Source organism: Haliotis cracherodii, unplaced genomic scaffold (assembly GCF_022045235.1).
Source record: "Haliotis cracherodii isolate W230 unplaced genomic scaffold, xgHalCrac1.p SCAF_16, whole genome shotgun sequence".
Taxonomy (NCBI): Eukaryota; Metazoa; Mollusca; class Gastropoda; order Lepetellida; family Haliotidae; genus Haliotis; species Haliotis cracherodii.
Window position 1 is genome coordinate 3,637,032 of NW_027266271.1, and position 23,502 is coordinate 3,660,533.

The following is a 23,502-nucleotide window of genomic DNA, read 5'->3' on the forward strand; positions in this document are numbered from 1 at the left end:
CGTTATCATAAACTTAAATACTTGTATATTTTCTTTCTTTCGATAGGTATTGTTTCATTTTCTTCACGTGATACCACTTACATTCACGGCCTTGATGGTGGTTCTTGAACCCGACAACAGGTTTGACAGGAATGCAGTGTAAAATCATGATGCTAGAAGTAGTGGATACACAGAGATATTATGTAGGTGCAGAGGTGCGACCACCATCACAGAGACTAGTAGTCTGAGATATTGCTGGCGTTATGTCGGTTGTGTAACAAGACAGTTGTTAGCTTAATATTTAGGACAACATTATCAGTATAACCCTATTGTACACCGAGAGGGTGACTCAAATTCATTGTTTACCGCATGTACAGTCAATCGATGAACCAGCTATGTTAAACTAAAGCTAAACAAAATAATAGTCTTGGTTCTCAGGCAACACCCACATCATCATAAAGTCTGCAAAAAACTCCTAATACTTAAACACAATGCACAAAAAAAAATTGAAAATGGAAACAAAGACGAAACATGCAATGAACTTTATGATGATGTGGGCAGTGCCTGAGAACCAAGACTATTATTTTGTTTAGCCTAAGCGTCTGAAAAATGACCAGTCATGTATGATAAGACATGTTAATAATGAGGTGTATGTTTCAATGTCGCCATTCAATTTTAATTCCATTGCAATTAATAAAAACCAACTTATGAAGTGTCCGACTTCTGACTCTGCTGTCCGGGTACAGCCGACTGTGTCCAAGTACTACCGAAGCTGTCGTCAAGTTAACAGTATCCAGGTTCAGGCCTGTTGGTCAATTTTGAAACCACCAGCAGTTGTCTCCCTTTATATCAGCAATTTTCCGTTCAAAGCTGATGATTAGTTCATGTGTTGCATTGTGATGATTGTTATGTGTCTGCGTACTGCCTCCCCCGCGCTCTATATATACCAGTATATTGCATTTTTGTATTTCTGATAGACACAAGGATATGCCAGGAAAAAAATAATTCTTAAATGTCTTTCCATTTTCCCCAGCAGAAGTATTTTGCTGTGTTCGAGAGATCTATAAACCTAAAACTCAAAAATGCGTTCCCTGTGCCTACTTTAAGAAATATTTGTTGTGTTGTTGGAAGCTTTTAATAGGAGAAACTCTTACCTCATTACAAGCCAGCTGATAAGCAACCTGGATAGCTGCTTTGGGGATTGCACTATTTCTTGAAGACATCACCTGGAACACCCTTGGCACATAACCCAGCTGTGGCACTTGATCTAGTAATGCCTGTTGAGTTTGGAAGAGACACACCACTGCAGTTGTCACTGTTTCAAGTACCTCTCCCTGAAATACACACATTAACACATTTTTCACAAGAAGAACAAGGATTAGATGATATGGTTCTACTTTATGGCAAAATGTAGGCCTACCTTGGGGGCTCTTGGTTGAATGCTACCTCGTTTTGGGGAATTTATAGTCCTTTCCATATCAGTATAATGTGGAATGGACTATAGGTCCCTCCAAGTAGTGGTAGGACGCCACATCTGGGATGGTCCAGGTCCACAACCCCAGGATTTACACATTCCAGGGATATTCCTGGGTTCATGATCCAGGACAAATAACATTCCAAGAGACCGTCCGGGTCCACGACATGAGGCAACATGTCTCCACGCATTGAGTCCTATTGCTGCTTCATGGTTCATGACCTCCGACGGTTCATGACCACCGCATTACTATGCAACAGAGTCCTCCCCCTAGCACCAATGTATTTCCTGTTAATAAATATTTATATGTATTACCACATTATGTTGTTGCGGAACAAGGGGACACGGGAGGCCCAGTCGTCTGAGGCGCTGCAAGTGCTGTCCAGAGTTGCGTCCCTTGGGCGTACCAGAAACCTATGATTGTGGTTTCGAATCCCGGTTCGCCCCGATTATGTTTCTAGGTTTGTAAGCACAATACCCGTGCTCGTGGGTTTCACCGAAGACCTGCATCACTTCGGGCTTTCCTTCCCATTAAGCTGAACACGACGCAATATAACTGGAATAGTGTTAAAAGCGGTGTTAAACCCAACTCACTCACTCACTCACTCATCACTCATCACCTCTCCAGTGTCAGTGAATAAGCCCAGCGATGTTGAGAGTTTTGAATATTTATTAACTAAATATAGCCTATGGCGGAGCATTTTTTTAGGAAGCACTAGTTTATGAAAGCACTTATACTTTCAAATAAATTTAATACTTCGGTTGTAACTTATTATATGGGGCCAAAAGGATTATAAAATGGGAACTAATATACATAGGAGTAATGTATCTTTTGATTCATTAATTTTCATTATTATGCACAGGATTGCAGTTTATTAGGTATATTATATTGACACTACACACATCCAAATGTTGCCAGTCCTAACACTACCTTCGGAAAACTTTTGCAATTTACATATTACATTGTTGCAATGCAGAACAGTTAACTACAAATTAAGTAAGACGAGTTCTATGGATGACCAACTTCTTTATTACAATAAGTGCGATGTTTCGGTGTAGATCCTAACACCTTTATCAAGCTTTATCATCACTCCAACTTCTAAATGCCACTGAAAGAAGAACTACAAATTATACAAAGTTTCAACTCTAATTCTGTATGTGCCTATTTTTCTTATGCCATAAAATGTTTCCAATCATTTTATTACTGATAAATGTATGATCTTAAGGCTTTTCATTGAACTAAACCTCATAAAAATATGGATATTACAGTCTGCAGTATCTAAGAAAAGAGAGACTAGAAATGTTACAGCCCTATCACCACCTTTCTTCTAACACTGACCAAAAGTTTTTCAAAGAGGAAGGTATATCAGTCAAGTTTTGAGGCGTACAAGGATGCATTTAATGGACACTCGTTTTGGATCTGGGCAGTGGTGAGGGCCAACATTCCAGATCACATGATCCAGACCTTAGGGCAATGGTCATCTCAGTGCTATACATGGTATATCCACACATCCAGAAATTCCATTGCCAACGTCCACAGACTTATGGTTATTATCTCTTGAATTTCCTCTCAGGAAGTCATATGCTAGGGGACCAGGGCATACTACATGTCATTCATGATAAGATGATCGTTTACGTTTACCCCTCATGTCAGTGTGTACACTCAGGACTTGGTAAGGCTCCATGCTGCCTATTGTTAGGGCACATTTGTCTGCATGTGGCCAGTGCATAACTAACTATTCACACATATCTCTGTTATCATTCTTATCATGATATTCAGGTTTGTGTACACATTCAGTTTATTCCATCCACGCACGTCTCAGTATTCATGATTTAATATGTTTTCTTGTTTTAGTAGATTCTTGTCAGTATAGGACAAGCCGTCTCAGTATTCATATGATTTACCCGGTTTTCTTGTTAAGTAGGTGCTAGTCAGTAGGACAAGCCATCTCAGTATTCATAAGAATTACCCTGTTTTCTTGTTTAGTAGGTGCTTGTCATTGTAGGACGAGTCGTCTGAGTGTTCTTAGGATTTACCATGTTTTCTTGTTTAGTAGGTGTTTGTCAGTATAAGACAAGCCGTCTCAGTATTCATATGATTTACCCTGTTTTCTTGTTTAGTAGGTGCTAGTCAGTAGGACAAGCCATCTCAGAATTCATATGAATTACCCTGTTTTCTTGTTTAGTAGGTGCTTGTCACTGTAGGACGAGCAGTCTCAGTATTCATATGATTTACCATGTTTTCTTGCTTAGTAGATGCTTGTCAGTTTAGGATGAGTCGTCTTAGTATTCAAATGATTTACCATGTTTTCTTGTTTAGTATGTACGAGTCAGTAGGACGAGCCGTCTCAGTATTCAAATTATTTACCCTGTTTTCCTGTTTAGTAGGTGCTTGTCAGTAGGACGAGCCGTCTCAGTATTCATATGATTTACCAAGTTTTCCTGTTTAGTAGGTGCTAGTCAGTAGGACGAGCCGTCTGAATATTCAAATGATTTACCATGTTTTCTTGTTCAGTAAGTACGAGTCAGTAGGACGAGCCGTCTCAGTATTCATATGATTTACCAAGTTTTCTTGCTTAGTAGATGAGGGGCGGTCGGGTAGCCTAGTGGTTAAAGCGTTCTCTCGTCACGCCGAAGACCCGGGTTCGATTCCCGACATGGGTACAATGTGTGAAGCCCATTTCTGGTGTCCCCCGCCGTGATATTGCTGGAATATTGCTAAAAGCGGCGTAAAACCATACTCACTCACTCACTCACTTAGTAGATGCTTGTCAGTTTAGGACGAGTCGTCTCAGTTTTCAAATGATTTACCATGTTTTCTTGTTTAGTAAGTACGAGTCAGTAGGACAAGCCATCTCAGTATTCAAATGATTTACCCTGTTTTCCTGTTAAGTAGGTGCTTGTCAGTAGGACGAGCTGTTCCTAGTATTCAAATGATTTACCCTGTTTTCCTGTTTAGTAGGTGCTTGTCAGTATAAGACAAGCCGTCTCAGTATTCAAATGATTTACCATGTTTTCTTGTTTAGTAGGTGCTTGTCAGTAGGACAAGCCATCTCAGTATTCTTATGAATTACCATGTTTTCTTGTTTAGTAAGTACGAGTCAGTAGGATGAGCCATCTCAGTATTCAAATGATTTACCCTGTTTTCCTGTTTAGTAGGTGCTAGTCATTAGGACGAGCTGTCTCAGTATTCAAATGATTTACCCTGTTTTCCTGTTTAGTAGGTGCTTGTCAGTAGGACGAGCCGTCTCAGTATTCAAATTATTTACTCTGTTTTCCTGTTTAGTAGGTGCTTGTCAGTATAAGACAACCCGTCTCAGTATTCATATGATTTCCCATGTTTTCTTGTTTACTAAGTACGAGTCAGTACGGCGAGCTGTCTGTGTATTCATATGATTCACTCGGTTTTCTTGTTTAGTAGGTGCTAGTCAGTAGGACAAGCCATCTCAGAATTCATATGAATTACCCTGTTTTCTTGTTTAGTAGATGCTTGTCACTGTAGGACGAGTCGTCTGAGTGTTCATAGGATTCACCATGTTTTCCTGTTTAGTAGATGCTTGTCAGTTTAGGATGAGCCGTCTCAGTATTCATATGATTTACCAAGTTTTCTTGCTTAGTAGGTGCTTGTCAGTATAGGACGAGCTGTCTCAGTATTCAAAAGATTTACCCTGTTTTCCTCTTTAGTAGGTGCTAGTCAGTAGGATGAGCCGTCTCAGTATTCATATGATTTACCAAGTTTTCCTGTTTAGTAGGTGCTTGTCAGTAGGACGAGTTGTCTGAGTGTTCAAATGATTTACCCTGTTTTCCTGTTTAGTAGGTGCTAGTCAGTAGGACAAGCCATCTCAGTATTCATATGATTTACCAAGTTTTCCTGTTTAGTAGATGCTTGTCAGTTTAGGACAGAGTTGTCTCAGTATTCAAATGATTTACCATGTTTTCTTGTTTAGTAAGTACTAGTCAGTAGGACGAGCCGTCTCAGTATTCATATGATTTACCAAGTTTTCTGGTTTATATTTTGTATTTATGGTGATATGTACTGAAATTGAGTGTAATGTATTAATGTATTTATCACCATTCTCCAGCTATTGATAAGTTATGTTTGTCAATTTATTATGTGACAAATATTCTTTAATATTTAGAGCAATATAAGATAAAACTAATTACGACTGATCATAACAATGTATATGATCATATATAAGATTCTAATAATTGTTAATAAGTTATAATGTAATGTAATGTTTTATTTGTATGTGTAGGTATTGTGCAGATTTTAACTCTGTGTATTTATTTTCACAGGGCCTCTGTTCATTAATTCAATTAAACAACTGTCATCAACAAATCAACCTGCGTTTAGTGATTTATTCACCTAAACCATTCCGGTTACATAAGCACGTGTACGGATGTAGTTAAAATTATTAACATGCGCAGTAACCCAATTCCAAGGCAAGAGCATGCGCAGTCAGCAAATTCCGGTGCTTTTTTATCGTACCCACCACCACCCTCATGCTCTTTTGTGATCTGATTACTGTTTCGTTTCATCCAGGCTTTTCATTGTGTTAGGGTTTTCAAATAAATTATTAGTCGGAACTCATCCTCATTACATCATGTGGAATACATAGGGAGCACTTATGCACATTACATAATGTGGAATATATAGGGGGCACTTTTCCACATTACATCATGTGGAATATATAGGGGGCACTTATGCACATTACATCATGTGGATTAGATCACCTCCATAGGTTCGTCACATACATTCGGTCATTCCAACCATATCGTTAATTCCCCATCAGCATTCTGGTCGACCAGGACCTGGGTTATCAACAGGCTAACTGGTCGTGGGCACAGGCTCTAGACATGCCCTCCGTCCGTCCAGCCAGGCTACCCTGGCGACCAGGGACAAGTAGTTGGGGTCCGAGATCTCTGCTGGTTCAGGAATATATAGGGGGCACTTATGCACATTACATCATGTGGAATATATAGGAGGCACTTATGCACATTACATCATGTGGAATATATAGGAAGCACTTATCCACATTACATCATGTGGAATATATAGGGGGCACTTATCCACATTACATCATGTGGAATATATAGGGGGCACTTATCCACATTACATCATGTGGAATATATAGGGGGCACTTATGCACATTACATCATTTGGAACATATAGGGGGGCACTTATCCACATTACATCCTGTGGAATATATAGGGGGCACTTATCCACATTACATTGTGTGGAATATATAGAAAATAATTTTCATAAATATGTGCAAAAACAAATTGAATTTCCTTGAACTATGATCAACACGACTGAATTCTTTCAACACTGAATCCACAGACACCGCGCAGCACGGTAGACCGGCCAAGATGTAGTCACGTCAAAATAGTATTTAACTAGATTCTATATGAACCTACCTGTCATATCATTCACTAATTACATCTGTCACATTCACAATGTCTGATATATGTATTTTATTTAATTTTATTATTTTTTATTGATAGATTAAAATATTATTCACTAGTTCTATTTCCCGCAATGTTATTGAAAATAAAATTCTCGGACACACACTTCGAAAATGGGTCCACATCAAACAAGTCAAAGAGCAATATAAAAATGTGTCAATCAAATCTTTAAATATTTTATACAAAGTAATAAATAAAATCAACAAAAATATATCTAAAAGTTGTCAAACTTACATCTAAGTTATTATTTCCATCTTTTTGTGCGATCGCTTGTAATGTGAGTCAAATGACAATGCGGCTTTTTGTCGCCTCGATTTCTCATTACGGACAATGTTTTTAATGCCAAAATATATGCGTGAAAAATCTTTGTCAAAGCTCATAACCTGGCACGATACATCCACAAAGTTTCATATTTTTAATATAGACCGCGATTTCCTATTTGAAATGTTCAGAATAACACGATTTAACAAAAACCTTTCATCAAAATCTGACTGAGTGAGTGAGTGAGTGAGTTTGGTTTAACGCTGCTTTTAACAGTATTCCAGTTATATCGCGGCGTGTCAGCTTAATGTGGGAGGAAAGCCCGAATTGATGCAGGTCACAGACATTCACCACTTCGGTGAAACCCACGGGCATGGGTATGGTGCTGACAAACCTAGAAACATAATCGGGGTGAACCGGGATTCGAACCCACAATCATAGGTTTCTGGCGTGCCCAAGGGACGCAACTCTGCACAGCGAATCACGGCGCCTTAGACGACTGGGCCACCCGTGCCCCCCTTCAAAATCTGAAATTCATCATACACGAGGACGATACAGTTGCTGTAATTTGATTGGCTTCCTGAAGTCATGTGCACAAATTTGACCAATCACAAATCTTGTAGCAGATTTTGGCAAGAAAGTGTCATTAGAAACCAATTAAATCGCATGTTACAGTAATGTAAAGACTCTAGGCGAGTTTACTATCGTGTAGATGACAAAATAAGCTTTAAATATAATATGAGGTGTCCCATGGCATGTGTTATTCAGATGCTACAGAGTGGACAGCCACCGTTAAACCGGGAAAATGATGACAGATACTATCTATAATTCTTTTTAAAATAATTTTCCGATTACATAAACAATAAAAATTTAAAAAACAAATAGGTATGTGGATTTTATTAAATCTTATATTTGCTGAAAATTGTCAAATTCAAATGGTGTATATCATGTAGTAGCAAGCAGATAGACTGAAATCCTGTGTGTGTGTGTGTGTGTGTGAGAGAGAGAGAGAATCTTGAGACTATTATAATTGGTATTGCAGTACTTAACTTCGATTCAAAGGCAAGAAGTAACCAGAAAGGAGTAACTTTAGTGATGTGTGTTTGAATTTTCTGATTAATCATTCATTCTAAGTTACATTTGACTTGAATAAACACTATGACAGTCACTTGACTTGTATTTGAATTATGATTCACCATTAAAACATCCAATCATCTAACAATAGTTATCATTGTGTATAATTCTACGAATTCTACCTCTATTACATCATAGCCATAAATTCCTGTTTATGCTAAGAAACAAAATACAAATTTAAATATATTTTCAACAGACGTCCTCTTCACTGCCAACATATCTAATAGTTGTGAGGAAAACCCTATCCCTCGCCAGAGATGCCACCGTGCATTTGCAAGGCGGGAATCACCTCACTTCTTTCAACCCATTATCCTCATCAACTAGATGCAGATATTTGGGGAGGTGGGAGGGATTAATTCCTGATGTAATAGAGGTTGTATTCTTAGAATTATACACAATGATAACTATTGTTAGATAATTCTTGTGAATACCTTACCTCTCTTACATCATAGCCAGTATACACCAGAGGGGCCGGTGGGATCTGGTATCTAGTATCCCTTAGATAGTTGGCTTTTGTGAAGTGGGAATACATGAAATGTATACAAAAGGGACCAAAACGGAGTATGTCTAATAACATAGAAAACACGTCATAATAATATTTAGCCATTAATGTGATACTTAGACATTTTATGACATCACTTCCGGTGATGACATCACCTGTGACATCACTTCTGGATGTCATTCTATGACCTCGTTTGTGATCATATGTCTTCTATGATTTTACATCACTTCTCATGACGTACATGTAGTTTCCGTTATGCCTTTTTGGGCAACAATGCAGTTTACCGGGCACAGCCCGAGCTCTACCATCCACTCAGTTACCGCGCTTTAGTGCCACCGCTGTCTCGTTATACCGTTACCATGCCTCACGCTCTGGTGACTCTCGCTTCACGATCCAACACCCGTTTTAGGTCTTAGGAAACTTACACATCTTTACAATCAAACACCCGTTCTCGGTCTTAGGGAAACTTACACGTCTTTATGATCCAACACCCGTTTTCGGTCTCAGGGAAACTTACACGTCATTACGATCCAAAAGCCCCATTTCTGTCATCAGGGTTAGCTTGCTTTGGGCAAGGGTTAGTCATAAATTCTTACCTTTTCAAGCGTTAATCTGGTTAATCCCATTGGTCGGTCATGTTGACATAAACAATTGCGGGTGTGGTTTCAAGAAAAGATGAATAGGAGAGCGGACCGTGACGTCACACGCATGTGCAATTCATTGTTTACTGAATTACGCATGCATGTCAATGGGGATTCTAATGACCCGTTATACGAGCACTGATTACATGTGATAGCGCCTGTGGTCCAGTGGTAGAGCGTTGGCTAATTAACGCATTAATTAGCAAAGCCGCTGAGCCTGCGAAGCGCATTCGAGCCCCCACAGCGCTTATTGGATCTGAAAAAGTGCGCCCGGTAAAGTGCACTACTCCCCCTTTTTGGATAGTGATATTTAACATATTTTGACGTGAAGTCTCCCATGACGTCACTCCGGTGGTAGTACAACATACATCCTAGGTTAATTATCATGTACAGACCATATATATCACTTGTATCCCTTCGATCTATGATTTCAGTGTTGTCACTTGACTTGCTTACTATCCAATAGCAAACTAAGTACAAAGGTCAACTTACCCTGAGTTCATGAGGTATTCTGAAATCTTCACCCCAGCCACATCCCCCTCCCCCATGTTCCCGAGAGAAGAAGGGGTGGCAAGGCTACTTGGAGACCATCACCTGGGCTGCCACCAAGGCTCCCAGTGTGTATAGCCCTTCCAGATCGGTCTGTATGTCTTGTAATTAAAAGTTTGAGAACGTGTTATGGGACTTCCACTGGCAGCTAGCTATGACTTGTTCAATGGAGACTGTATTCCATATGGCTAGACTTGTTGCAAGGGCTCTGATCTCATGAGGCCTGCAGCTTCCCGAAATTGGTGTGGAGACTTGTGCCAGTCTGTAGCGATCTGGAATCACAGATCTGAGCCATCCCGCTACAGTACCCTTGGTTATGTCCTTTTCTGACGAGGGTTTGAAAGATATAAAATCTAATTGTAATATTGCACTACTCTTGGGTTCATATAGATAGATAGATCCCATTTTGGAAATATATGTGGTTTTTTAATGTCTTTGAGTGCAAAAGACTTCATGAGTCTATTCAGTACTGGGTGTGTACCTATAGATATGCCATCATGTTGTAATACCAATGCCAGGGCGGATCTATAGCCTTCGATAGTGCCATGTCGAAATTTCTTGTCTTTTCTGAGATAGCGCAAGAATTCGGCAACTATAGGTATAGTTATCTCCACATCTAAAGAATTTCTTATTCTCAACTTGACGAACTTGTCCCATCTGTTGTTGGTGAGACGATGCTGGTCTCCATGTGCTTGCCACTCTTTGTGCAGCTGATTTAGAGTAACTGGCGGCTTGCATCTTATTCTAGATAACTTCCAAGCGTGAAGGTGGAGATTGTCGAGGCGGCTGTAAAATATGTCCGTTTTCGGTGTCTCAGTAAATTGTGACGTACTGGGAGTTTCAGAGGTTCTTCCATTAAGAGGGGTAGTCACCTTGGAAAGCAAGCCCTGTTTGGCCATGCCGGGGCTATTAGAATTATGACACAGTCTGTCTCTTCTATCTTCCTCAGAACTCTGTCTAGAAGAGCTCACGGGGGAAATGCGTAAGCACAAATTCCATCCCAGTCCATAGAAAGAGCGTCGACCTGGAGAGCTAGCGGGTCTGGTACCGGGCTGATGGAGACTGGTAGTTTGTTGTTGAGACATGTGGCGAATAGGTCTATGTTTGGATTATCCCATAGGGAGGTTATCCACTTGAATATTTCGGGATGTAGTGACCATTCCGTGGGTACTATCTTGTTTTTCCGGGATAGGTAATCTGCTAGGATATTCAACTTGCCCGGTATGTGTCTTGCTTTGATCCCGCAACTCACTGAGTCTACCAAGGCAAATAAAAGTGTAGCCTCCTTCAATAAAGGTTGAGATTTTGTGCCCCCCTGGTGCTGTAGGTAAGCAACTATGGTCGAGTTGTCTGTAGCAATCTTTACTGACGAGTGGTGCAGATGATCTCACCATGCTATTAGAGCTAGATATATCGCTCTCATTTCGAGGCAGTGTAACTCCTTTTCTTGGGTGGACCATTTTCCCTGTATTGTAATATTGTCCACATGGGCACCCCAACCCTCTCCTGACGCGTCTATGTAGAGTTGATGTAGAGGGGGGGATATGAGAGTGGAATACCAGGCATGACGTTCTGACGAGTTAACCACCAATGTAGTTCTGAGATTCGAACTGGTGGGGGTTGAATTAATGTTTCTAGCTCTAGGTCTTTGGTGGTGTTCATCCAATTTTGCAGGGGACGTAACTGTAGTCTGCCTCTGTAGGTTAGATCTTGGATGGAGGTGAGTGTGCCTAGGCAAGACATCCACCAGCATCTTGATTTGATGATCTTGTCGAGTGCACTTGATATCATGTCTTTTACTTTGAATATCTGTCCTCTGGACGGGCTACTATGCCCCTGTTGAGTAGAAATCTTTTGCCTATGTAAGTGATGTCCTGTGTGGGTACCAATTCTGATATTTGAAGGTGAACCAGGAAACCTAAGTGCGTTAGTAGCTGAATGAGGCATATTGTATTTAATCTGATTTGCGACTTGTCCTGATCAGCCAATAGGAAGTCGTCTATATATCTATGTAACCTAAAGCTTTAGATGGGCGAATCCGATGAAGGGATTGGTGATCCTGGTGAATAACCATGGGGCGATGGATATCCCGAATGGCAGTACTCTGACCTGGTATCTCTGACCGTTGACTGCGAAGCACAGATATCGATGATGACTTGGATGGGTGGGGATGTGAAGATAGGCTTACTGGAGATCTATGCTTATCATCAAATCTGCTTGTCTTAAGGTATTCTTCAACAACTTCTTGATAGATTCCATCTGGAACTTGGGAGGTTTTCCCAGATAATCTTTGTCCAGACCTTTTAGATCTATGATTAATCACATCTCTGAAGAATTCTTCTTTGATACCAGGAATACTGGGGAGTAGAATCTGTGACTCTTTTAAGATGCCGATAGCGCTCTTTGCAAGTAACTTGCGTATGGCCACATCTGCTGCAATTAATTGTCATCCTGATAGATGGAATCAAGGTCCAGTAGGATGGATAACTAGTCTTGGGTGTTTTAAGAAGTGAAGTAACCTTTTCTTACTACTTCGAGTAGACATGAGTCATCTGTGATGGCTTCCCAGTTGTCTGCATACTGCGTAAGACGACCTCCGACTGGTCCCGGAATAGGGGGAGCGCTGAACTTGGGCAGTCTTGGCTCCATGTCTGTGAGACAGGCTAGTTTCGACGGGATTCAATGTGGTTGTAGCCTTGATCTTCTGAAGTTCTAAATCATTATCCAATGGGCAGGTAATGTCGGCAGGGTCTGAAGGAATCCTCTTCTTCTTTGTGAAGTGGGATGATCTTTGGAGTTTTATTCTTGGAGTGAAACAATCTGTCCTTCCATGTAGAGCCTCAAAAAGAATCCCGACCAGAGTTCACATGACGAGATTTAGGATTCTGTTGTTGATGCTGGAAATCTGCAGGCCGTTTCTGGATCTTGGATGCCAATGAGATTGTGGATTCTTGAAACTTCTGACTAGTTGATGATGCAATGGCTTCTTTCACTGACTTCAGTCTGCCGTTGAATATCTGTGGAGCTGTAATAGGTTGTGATAGCATGGATCTTCTTAGCGGCTCTGGAATCATATGATGAACTTGCTGTAGCAGATGATTTCTTTGCATGAGCAGGAACTGTGCTGACATCCAAACTTGTGCTGATTGAAGATCTTCCTGCATCTTCAGCATATGGTTCAATGAGCTGTGAATAAACCCGGCCTGCTGTAGTGTCATCTCCATGGGGGTGTCTAAGGGGAGACCTTCGCTCTGATTGTTCGGGGGGATGATGTGGTGAATTCCAGCTGCAATCCAGTTAATATATGAACTGATATTAATCATCTGTTTATTGATGTTGTCGAAGTCCCTGATTTTGGCCATGTCAATGTGCATCCTGGAGTTAGGTTTCTTAACAAGATCATAAAAATCTTCATGAATACTAGGCTGTTGTTCTAAAGGCGCATTGTGTGTCTTGTAAGCACTTTTATTAATAGCAGGCATACCAGGACTGATATCATGCACTGATGAAGCGTTCAATGATGCTTCGATTTTCTTGATGATGTCATCAATGTATGATGGACAGGGGAGGGTATGAAATTCTTCAGTTTTGCTGACAGGCTCTTCATACCCAGCATGTTCTAACAAGGGTTTGGTAGCCGTTTTAACTTTGCTATCTGGTTTTAAGGCCAGCATCAGATTATAAAGTTCTGCAATGATGTCTTTAATGAAATAACTATTTGGTTTGTAATTATCCCCCATAGTAGAACCAGTGAAGAACCAGTGTTAGCAATAGAACTGCAACCCCTGCACAGGCTGCGCTGGGGATAGGAAATATGGGGTAGAATAATCCCGGTCATCTGATGTATGGCTAGTGGAGCAGGAATCACGTGTTCTATAACTGTATGATTGTGACGTAACATCCGCTTCGCTTTCCCCGCCCGTATAACTGGACTGTGTGACGGTATGGGATGGAGCACGCTTGGGAAATCTATCATGATTTGCACAAGTTTTGTTATCAGCTCATCTATCATAGTGGCTAGAAGGTGACTGGTGTATATTTCTGTGCTCACTGTGATGCGATGTCCGTGATTCACGATCTACCCTATGATGTGCGTGGTAGGGAGAGGATCTATGAGATTCTCGATTCTTTTTATGACTCTCCTACTGTCCTCATAATAATCTGATTCAGCTTGACTGTGTGCGTGTCTGCTGTGTGAGGATGCCCTGTCATATTCAGCCAAAGATCTCTTTTGAATCTCGTGTTTGTGCAATGGATTCTTTTAGATATGAGATTTCATCAGACATTGATTGCATACGTTTGGCAATCATTACAGACATGGAATTGGTTATTTTTTCTGTGAACTCATTTAAGTTAAAGGGGAAACGTGGCATAGAGGGGAGATCGTTTGCTTCTTCCAAACCTAGATTATCCGCCTTACCAGATGCTTCCGGATATACGTGACTGGTTACATTAAAACCTGAAAGGTACATCGGTTCCTTAGCTATATTGGGAGAGTGGGATGAGCGACAGACTGAATCGCTTTTTTACAGGAAGAAGATGAAGATTTTGCTGACGCTCTAGTGTTCTTTTTATAGTCAGGGTCATTGAGCCATGCCTTATAAAGTTTTTCAAACTTCTCCTTGGACAAAGGTTCGCAATAACTGCACCTTGATTTTTGTGTGCAATTGCTTTTCTTGCATGATAGGCACCTAGGGTGAGGGTCACCAGTGATTTGATGTTGCCCACAGCCTGAACAGACAAGCAGGCGTCTGTTTTGGGGATAAAGCCCTCATTCCACAACACATTCTCTGACTAATTATTTACAAGAGCCTTCTGCCATCTTATACCCCTGTTCTCTGCTTGTAGAACCGCTCACTGCTTGTCTTTAGTGAAGCTTGCGATGATCTAGTGTGGCTTGTAAGTGTGGAACAGCAATCACGTGTACAGATGTATGTAACAAAAGAATGTCCTTGTTGTCATCTGGACAAATAGGAAAGAAGTTAGGTAATTCCTGCCTTGTGCATGCACGATGGTGTCTCTTATGAGGGATAGGGTTTCCCTCACAACTATTAGATATGTTTTCAGTGAAGACGACATCTGCTGAAAATTTATTTAAATTTGTAGTGTGGTTCTCAGCATAACAGGAATGTATGGCTATGATGTAATAGAGGTAAGGTATTCACAAGAATTATATATTTCTTGGCACACCTAAAAATGTGATGGCACACTTAAATTTAGCATAACTCTGCCCATTGGCACATTTGAAATAATTTTAATTTCGATCACTGTATTGTCTGAAAAATGTGTTTAATAAGTTTTCGTTTTCTAAACAACAAGCAACAAGTGCATCTTAGAACTCTTGTACCTACTGACAGAAATATGGGTTTTTCAGATTAAAAACGATGTTTTATTGGTCTGTTTTCAGTCGTACAAATGGGTATCTCATACCTCTAGTCGCACGTTAAAAGGAAGCCAGAAGCTGGAATGTAAACAATAAACTTGTTTCCGTCTGGTTGCGCACGCACCTCCCTATGACATGTCACAAATCTCGAAGAATAAGCCATCAAGCAGGACTGGACTGGATTACTTCCCAGTGGGGATGGCTGGGTGGGAAAACAGACCAATAAAACATCATTTTTAATCTGAAAAACCCATGTTTTAGTCTGTTTTCAGTCGTACAAATGGGTAGAATTCGACGGAACACTGGAAGGAGGGTCGGGAAAGTAATCAGGAAGTGACCTCTTTCACTTCGAATGTACCAAGTTCCTCACCCCTGTAGTGACAATAGAACATTCAACCAGATGCACGGACGAGACAAATTGTTTATCACGAACGCACAGCATGGTTAATGCTCATCAACACACAACTAATTATCGAGGCGACAGGACAACTGCACGCGTCAGTTGAACTGCGATCGAAGTGGTCGACGTATAGTTTAGTTACAGAGCAACTCGCAGTATACAAGGTAACTAAAACAGCATGGTTAATGCTCTTCGACACACAACTAATTATTGAGGCAACAGGACAACTGCACGCGTCAGTTGAACTGCGATCGAAATGGTCGACGTATAGTTTAGTTACAGAGCAACTCGCAGTATACAAGGTAACTAAAACAGCATGGTTAATGCTCTTCGACCCACAAGTAAGTATCGATGCGACAAGACAACTGCATACGTCAGTTGAATTGCGATCGAAGTGGGGTCGGCTTGTAATGTAGTTACAGAACGACTCGTCGTATCCAAGGTAACTAAAACAGCATGTTTAATGCTCTTCGACCTACAAGTAAGTATCGATGCGACAGGACAACTGCACACGACAGTTGAATTGCGATTGAAGTGTGGTGGGCAGATAATGTAGTTACAGAACGACTCGTCGTATCCAAGGTAACTAAAAATAGCATGGTTAATGCTCTTTGACACACAACTAATTATCGATGCGACAGGACAACTGCACACGTCAGTTGAATTGCGATCGAAGTGTGGTCGGCGCATAATTTAGTTACAGAGCAACTCACAAAGAGTTGCTTGTTTACATTCCAGCTTCTGGCTTCCTTTTAACGTGCGACTAGAGGTATGAGATACCCATTTGTATGACTGAAAACAGACTAAAACATAATTATACACTGCCATTTTATATATCCTTCTCCATGTATGCATAGTTATAAATTTGTACATGACCCCACATGATATACACTGATAGTATCAGAGCTCCAGATAGCATTTTGTTGTGCAATGGAGTTTTCTTTACTCAAAGGTTTCTATTTTAATTGGGTTACTACATTTTTCACAGAGTAACTAATAATTGTTCACTCATCTATTCATCACTATTGGGTTTTTTTCTCCCAAAATGAGTAAACATTTTAAGATTTAAATTTTTTTATGAAATTATGTTTTTGTTTAAGAAAAAGGTGTCTTTCAACTGTATTTCAGTATATCAAGTAGGCCAGTACCCAGTATACTGCAGGATAGAATTTCTGTATTAATGTTGTGGTATTAGTATTGCATTGAAACTTGCAGGTGCTGACAAGTAACTGTAAAAAAACACCACCTTTGAAAATGTTCTGCTCAGAAACTCGGACCAAGCCAACTGCAATATTTTTATTTTTTCTGTGCACATTGTCAATAACTTCTGTCAAAATAGCATTTACCAATCAGTCAGAAATTGGACAAATGGAAATAACTTCCTCCAAAATAAAGTCCACATTTTGATGGGCTTCTTGTTTTGCTACATATTGTCGTTTGCTGCCATCGATTATTGGCGATCATCAAAATAAGAGAAAGCACTATCATGTAGCATGATCTGCTGCAGAGTATGTAACGGCTAAAAATATAGGCTAGACTCGGAAAGGATATTGTAAATTAGCTCCATTGTACGAATGCTGAAAAAGCTTCATTGGGTATTATGCATGCTGTCATTATACATTTGAGTTTTTCATTTAATGCATGTGTTTCTGTACGCAAGTTACTTGAAAGTAATTAGGTTTTGAATATATTTTTGTTTTTTTTACTCAAATACACAGATTATCTGTAGCTATGTACTATAACAGCCCTTATCAACTCACGTCTGGGTTTGTCATGTCCGTTAACTGTGTCCACTTCTCCAGCAGCTCCGTCAGGAACTCCTTTGGTCGACGCAATACCCATCCTGGATTGGAGATGAAGAGTCGAAGAATCACTCCACCAACAATGAGCTCTCCCTCAACATCTGTATAAACCACTGCAAAGTCCTCTTTCAAGCTCCATTTTGTGTCTGCATCTTCTCGTTGGGCTTTGTAATGCCTATGGTTTCAGTACACAAAATATATAATATCAACAAGCAAAACATTTTGATCTCTCTTATTGATATAAGGATAAACATAATACTGGCATAACAGGAATATCTGCAGTGTGTGAGTAGAAACTATTTTGACAGAAAAGTAGCCTTGTTTCATCCATCTAAGTTTCAATCACAAATGTTAATATCATGATAGTCATTACAGCTCAACTAAAACATCATCTGCACATCTGTCAGCATTTGTTCAGATTGATAAAGATTTATGGAAGCTAATAGTCATAGCACTTTTGAATCTAATTTCACCACTGTCTGCAACTGTTATGTCCCATCATGCACAGGATCACTGTGCTACAGCAGTCTGGCAGGTATATATTTCTAACCCACATGATTGTGGCTTACTCATAGTTGACCGTCAACAACAGGCTACAGGCAAGGTGGCTATGGATCCCAACTGATCTTACATAGAGCTATCGCCAGTGGTTTAGAGGTGGCAGCACCTGTCTGTTTATTCCAACTGGATATACATTTATGGAATTGATACATTTATGGATTTGAGTTGTCATCCCGTAGGTCTGTACACCCAGAGTTCATGGACACACCATGAACATTCCACATTCAACCTAGACCATCAACAAAGTCATTCATCGTGCAAATGGACTTAGACGGATGACAAGTTACCCTTGTCTCCTAAACCATTCACGACTCACCGTTCACTCAATTACCAGATATTCACGATGACTTCTACAGTCTAGTGAAGACACCTTCTACCAAAATGAGCATCTCTGTTCAAGGAGATGGAGAGAGTCAATTGCCTCATGATGTACATTGGAGCATATGTTAATTGGTTTTAGTGATGTCAGGGGGGAGGGACATCACTCAGGAGTGCCAATGAAACGTTTCTTACTGTGCAAGTTTTTGCAAGCAAAATAGAAGAAAATCTCAAAGAAGATGACTACATAGTTTGAGCTCTCCACTTTTCTCTGTCTAGTTGTGACCACACAAACATCCCTTGCCAATTCATGGACATGTTCAGCATGCAGGTCTGGTACTGGACCGACATGGACGGGGAGCTTGTTGAGGCAAGTCTCAAACATTTCGAGATGAGGTGTGTCCAAAGTCGTTGAAGACTTGCGAATGATATTGCTGGGTATGTGGTCATGCCAAATATAAATATAGTCTCTTTCAAAGTGCTGAGAGAACTGTGGGGTGATGACTCGGGCATTGCAGATGGCTGTTAGTTTGGCAGCTGATGATATATTTCAATTCTATCAATTCCACGTGTGTGTGTGTTTGTGTTTGTGTTTGTGTGTGTGTGTGTGTGTGAGTGTGTCTTCAGTGAAAGTGGCCAGAGTGTGGTGCGTGTATCTGTTGCGTGCATCGTGCTGCATGTGGTGTGTGTGCATGGTGTGCATCTATCTCATTGGTGTGGTGTGCATGGTCTGTGTGTCTTTGTCTCTGTGCAAAGTGTAAAGTTGCAAGCTCCGACAATCATACAGTTTGGCCCTCCTTCTGTGAATGTTCATACTACAATGAACTCACACAAAGTGAAAGTCAGTTCTTAAATTAATTTAAATTAAGTTTTTTTCACATACATTTCCGTATTCGCAACAACATTGCGACTTAGTTACGAGGAAGTGATGATCACATGACAGTGACTCCTTGGAACCAGCATTGTTGGCTCCCTGTCGGAAATGCAATTCGACAACTGCAGCTGCCATCAATGTAAACAGCCAAGATGGCACACTTTGTTTGGATGTTCACAAGAGATACAAAAATCCTGACTTGGTAACAAATAAACATTGTAATAATCCTGCCAACTGGTATTTTGCGGAACTCCGAGAGCACAACACACGTGACATCAGAATTTTACACCAGCCAAATTCCATGCCAAGAGGACATTCATTCTCATTCAGTTTTACATCAAGAATGTGCCATGAAACATAACACTACCAACTTCAGCTACCAGCCAAGTCAGACAAGATATATTCCAAACACTTATAATTCAGTGGATATTTGGGATCTCGGAAATTCCAAATGAAGTACTGGGAAGGACTCTGCCTGTGACATAACCAATTGTCATGGCGTTGACCATACAACCAGACTTGCAGAGTTTAGTTGCGACTGTTCAAGCATTTCAACAGTCAGTCAAAACTATCACGAGAGTTTCACTGCCACACAATATGCAGTCTACCCTGTCAATCACCATTGTCAAGCAAGCCGCCACCGCTACTCAACCATTGCAGTGATTGCACCCCAAAACTCTGTCGGGACCGGAGACAGTATCTTCAAACCTCCAACAACAGATTCACAAGGGTAAGAATATTAACTTGGCTTTATTACTTATCCCTGATGATGTTCACTGTGGTCCACGTAGCATTGACATAGCAGATGGACAATTACAAACAATCATCAAGTCAACAAATGACAGATGGCTGCAGAAGGTGTTGGGTATCAGAGACTTCCTCAAAGCATTTGAAAGATTCAAAAAGATAATGTTGGAGAAATTCTCCAATCGCTCAGCCGAGTTGGACGAATATCAAGACATCATTATTGAACTCAGTAACGAAACAGATGACAATGTCTTTTACACATACGAGATGTTCTCGGCACAAGCAGCAGCAACCATCAAATTACTAAATAGACCCATATACTAGGGCAGACTGGCCTAGAAACTATACTGAACAACAAAAGTTCCTGTGACATTGAATAAGATTTAATGCAAAGTTATGTTTTTCATCAAATCTGAAACAATTTCGGTTTGCAACAGATAAAAGACTCCTGTGAGTGTTCAAATGGTTTAATTTGCCATACTAACTTCAGAAAATGCGTGATTTCATAAAAAACATGAACATGCCAAAATGTCAATTTACAAATGAATAGCATGTATGTCCACCTCTGGTTGCGATCTGATACGAATTTTAGCATGTAGTGAAGCCTGATGGTGTTATCAATATTTTTGGTTGCATTCTGGAAGCTCCAAGTAAAAACGCAACATAAAAAAATGAATCAAATAGTATCAAGCAACACATCTTCGTCTCATGGAATGGACCAGGCATCCCACGAAGTCCTGTGATATATCTGTCCATATCTGCTGGAGCATGTTTCAAAGTTCCTGGAGTGTCTGTGGAACACGTGGTTGACATTGAAGGCACCAATCCATCTCATCCCACATGTGCTCGATTGGTGAGAGATCAGGGGAGCGAGCCGGCCAGGGGATGACATTCACTTTGTTTGTTGAAGAGAATCCTGAACAAGTCGAGCAATATGAGGCCGGGTGTTGTCATGTTGAAAGGTAATGCCTGGGCCATGACGACGCAAAAACGGTAGAACAACATGATCTCGACCCGGTAGCTCTGTCCATTGAGATTTCCTTCTACCGCCATCCTCTGTCTTGCTGTAATCCCACCCCATACCATAATGCCCCCGAACCGATCTTCTTCCATGACAACGAGAATCGTCAGTGAATAGAACTTGTCCCCACTGCATGGCCGTCCAGCGTAGACGCTATCTGTACCACTGTAGACATGCTTGACAGTGGTTTCCTGTCAAAATCGGATGTCTGGCGGGTCTTCTGGCGACAATACCTGCACATCTGAGGCGACAATGTACGGTTTGTGAAGATATTCGTCTAAGGCCAGGGATGCTTCTTGCAGTCACTGTTGCTGGCTGGAATCGATTTCGTACTTGTGTTGTTCGAATCCAGTTGTCTTGTTGGTTACGCGTGGCCTGCCACTCCGAGGATGGTCTCTGACTGCATTCGGCTGTTGCCAACGTTGCCATTAACACCAAATGGTGTTTCTGTGGACGTTAAATTGTCTTGCAATGTCACATTGACTCGATCCTGCTTCAAGCATACCAATGGCTCGCAGACGCTCATTTTCAGACAGGCGTGACATTTCATAATGTTGAATAATTGCGTAATTTTGTTGATTTTCTGAGTAGTTGTTGTCAGCATGATGGTAAACAATGCTTATGGAATCCCGTTAACACACATGTTATTATACCCATTCTTGGATAGTGAAATGCATGGGGCTTCCATAAAAGTCAACTTTTGTATGGAATGCATGCTTTTCTGTAGCAGTTGCGTTTTTGTGACTTGATTCCATACATGTACAACAATATTGAAAAGCAAACTTTACTTGTTTGAAAAATACACTAAAATATTGGTGTCACAGGAACTTTTGTTGTTGAGTATATATATATCAAGATCTCCACATCCAGGAAAGTGAACGCATTGTGCAGTGAATTGCATCATGCAACAGAATTCTGCCCGCTGTCACTCGACAACCTACTCAAATCATCCTTAGCACCCAGAAAGCTGCAGCAGACAAAGAAGAGCAACTCTGATAGAACAGAATCCACCAAGTATGTCATAACTTATTATCAACCAGAGGACCCATCAACGCCAAAATTGTGACAAAACTTATCAATGAAGAAAAGGACAAAGGTTACTAAATTGGTCCATTTCACAAAAGTCCCTTTCCTATGCAGTGAGTTAATCTAAAAATATTGGTTGAGGGCAAATCCTTCTTGACAAGACTGCAAACCATTGTTGTTGCAGTGAAGAGACAGCAAGGCCTTACAACATATACTCACACACAAAAGAAACACAAGTCGAGTATGCAGTATACATGTTATTTATTTTCAACAGTAAAGACAAGAAATACTAATAGGGCAAGATTGACAAAAATTTGACTGAAGACTGTTTAATGGATTAAAAGGCAGATGACATAATTGTTTTTTTCGAATGTTAAGGGCTTACACAGTTTCGGGTCAATACCCAAAATGTCAGTCAATACCTGGTGTGACCACCATTAGCATTGATCACTGCCACACATCTCCTGTACATTGAGTGGATCAGACGATTTGTGAAGGCCCTAGGGATCCTCCTGCACACATCCAGAGTAGCTGTGCATAGTTCATTTGTAGGGACTGCGCGTTCATTGTGCAGACACCTTTGAACCTCATCCCACAAGTGTTCGATGGGGTTCAGATCAGGGCTAAGGGCTGGCAACGGTAGAACATGGATGTTGTGTTGTTGCAGAAAGGCCATGGTAGCTCTGGCAACATGGGGACGAGCGTTGTCCTGCTGGAAAATGTGTCGTTGATGTTGTGCAAAAAATGGAACAATGTAGGGTCTGATCACTTGGTCGATATACCACTGAGCAGTGACGCTGTGTCCCCGACCTTGACCAACATTCAGAAAGCACATGGGTCCAAGTCTCGCATTAAGTCCAATCCCTGCCCACATCATGACGCTAGGTCCACCCCATGGATCCCTTTCCACATTTCTGTCAGCAAAACGATCACCTCGATGCCGCCAAATTCTGACTCTTGCGTCTGCATGGGAGACACAAAAGCGACTTTCAGCGAGAAGATGACACGCCTCCACTCACGATGACACCAATTGTGATGACCCTGTGCCCACTGAAGTCATGCTTGTCGATGCCGTGGTTGGAGAACAGGACGACATGCTGGTTGGTGACATCTGAGTTTGTTGGAACGGAGACGTCGGATCACAGTGTTCCGGCTAATGTGTCGATTATATGTTCCTATGGTCTGTCTGCAGTTAGGAACGGATGTCACTGATGTTGACGGGTAATCTGCAGATCTTGTCGAGCTGAGGTGACCCTAGGATGGCCGCTCCGAGGAAGGTCATCTGTGGTCTGTGTAGCATTGTATCGATTCAGGAGACGGTAAATTGTGGTTATGTTAACGTTGAAATGACGGGCAACATCTTG

General features: G+C 40.9%; 1 protein-coding gene and 1 pseudogene across 2 annotated transcripts in view; one reads left to right on the forward strand and one right to left on the reverse strand.

Annotated features, from left to right (window-relative positions):
• Nucleotides 1-23,502, reverse strand: part of LOC139463733 (dnaJ homolog subfamily C member 13-like) — a 510,967-nt gene that overhangs the window by 50,050 nt on the left and 437,415 nt on the right. For both annotated transcript variants that reach the window (XM_071244983.1, XM_071244982.1), the window contains 2 exons: nt 17,550-17,766; nt 1,134-1,313 (listed from right to left, as the gene is read on the reverse strand). In XM_071244983.1, the coding sequence (XP_071101084.1) occupies nt 1,134-1,313; nt 17,550-17,766 (397 nt within the window). The remainder of the gene's footprint in view (nt 1-1,133; nt 1,314-17,549; nt 17,767-23,502) is intronic.
• LOC139464097 (uncharacterized) lies at nt 18,092-22,869 on the forward strand (annotated as a pseudogene).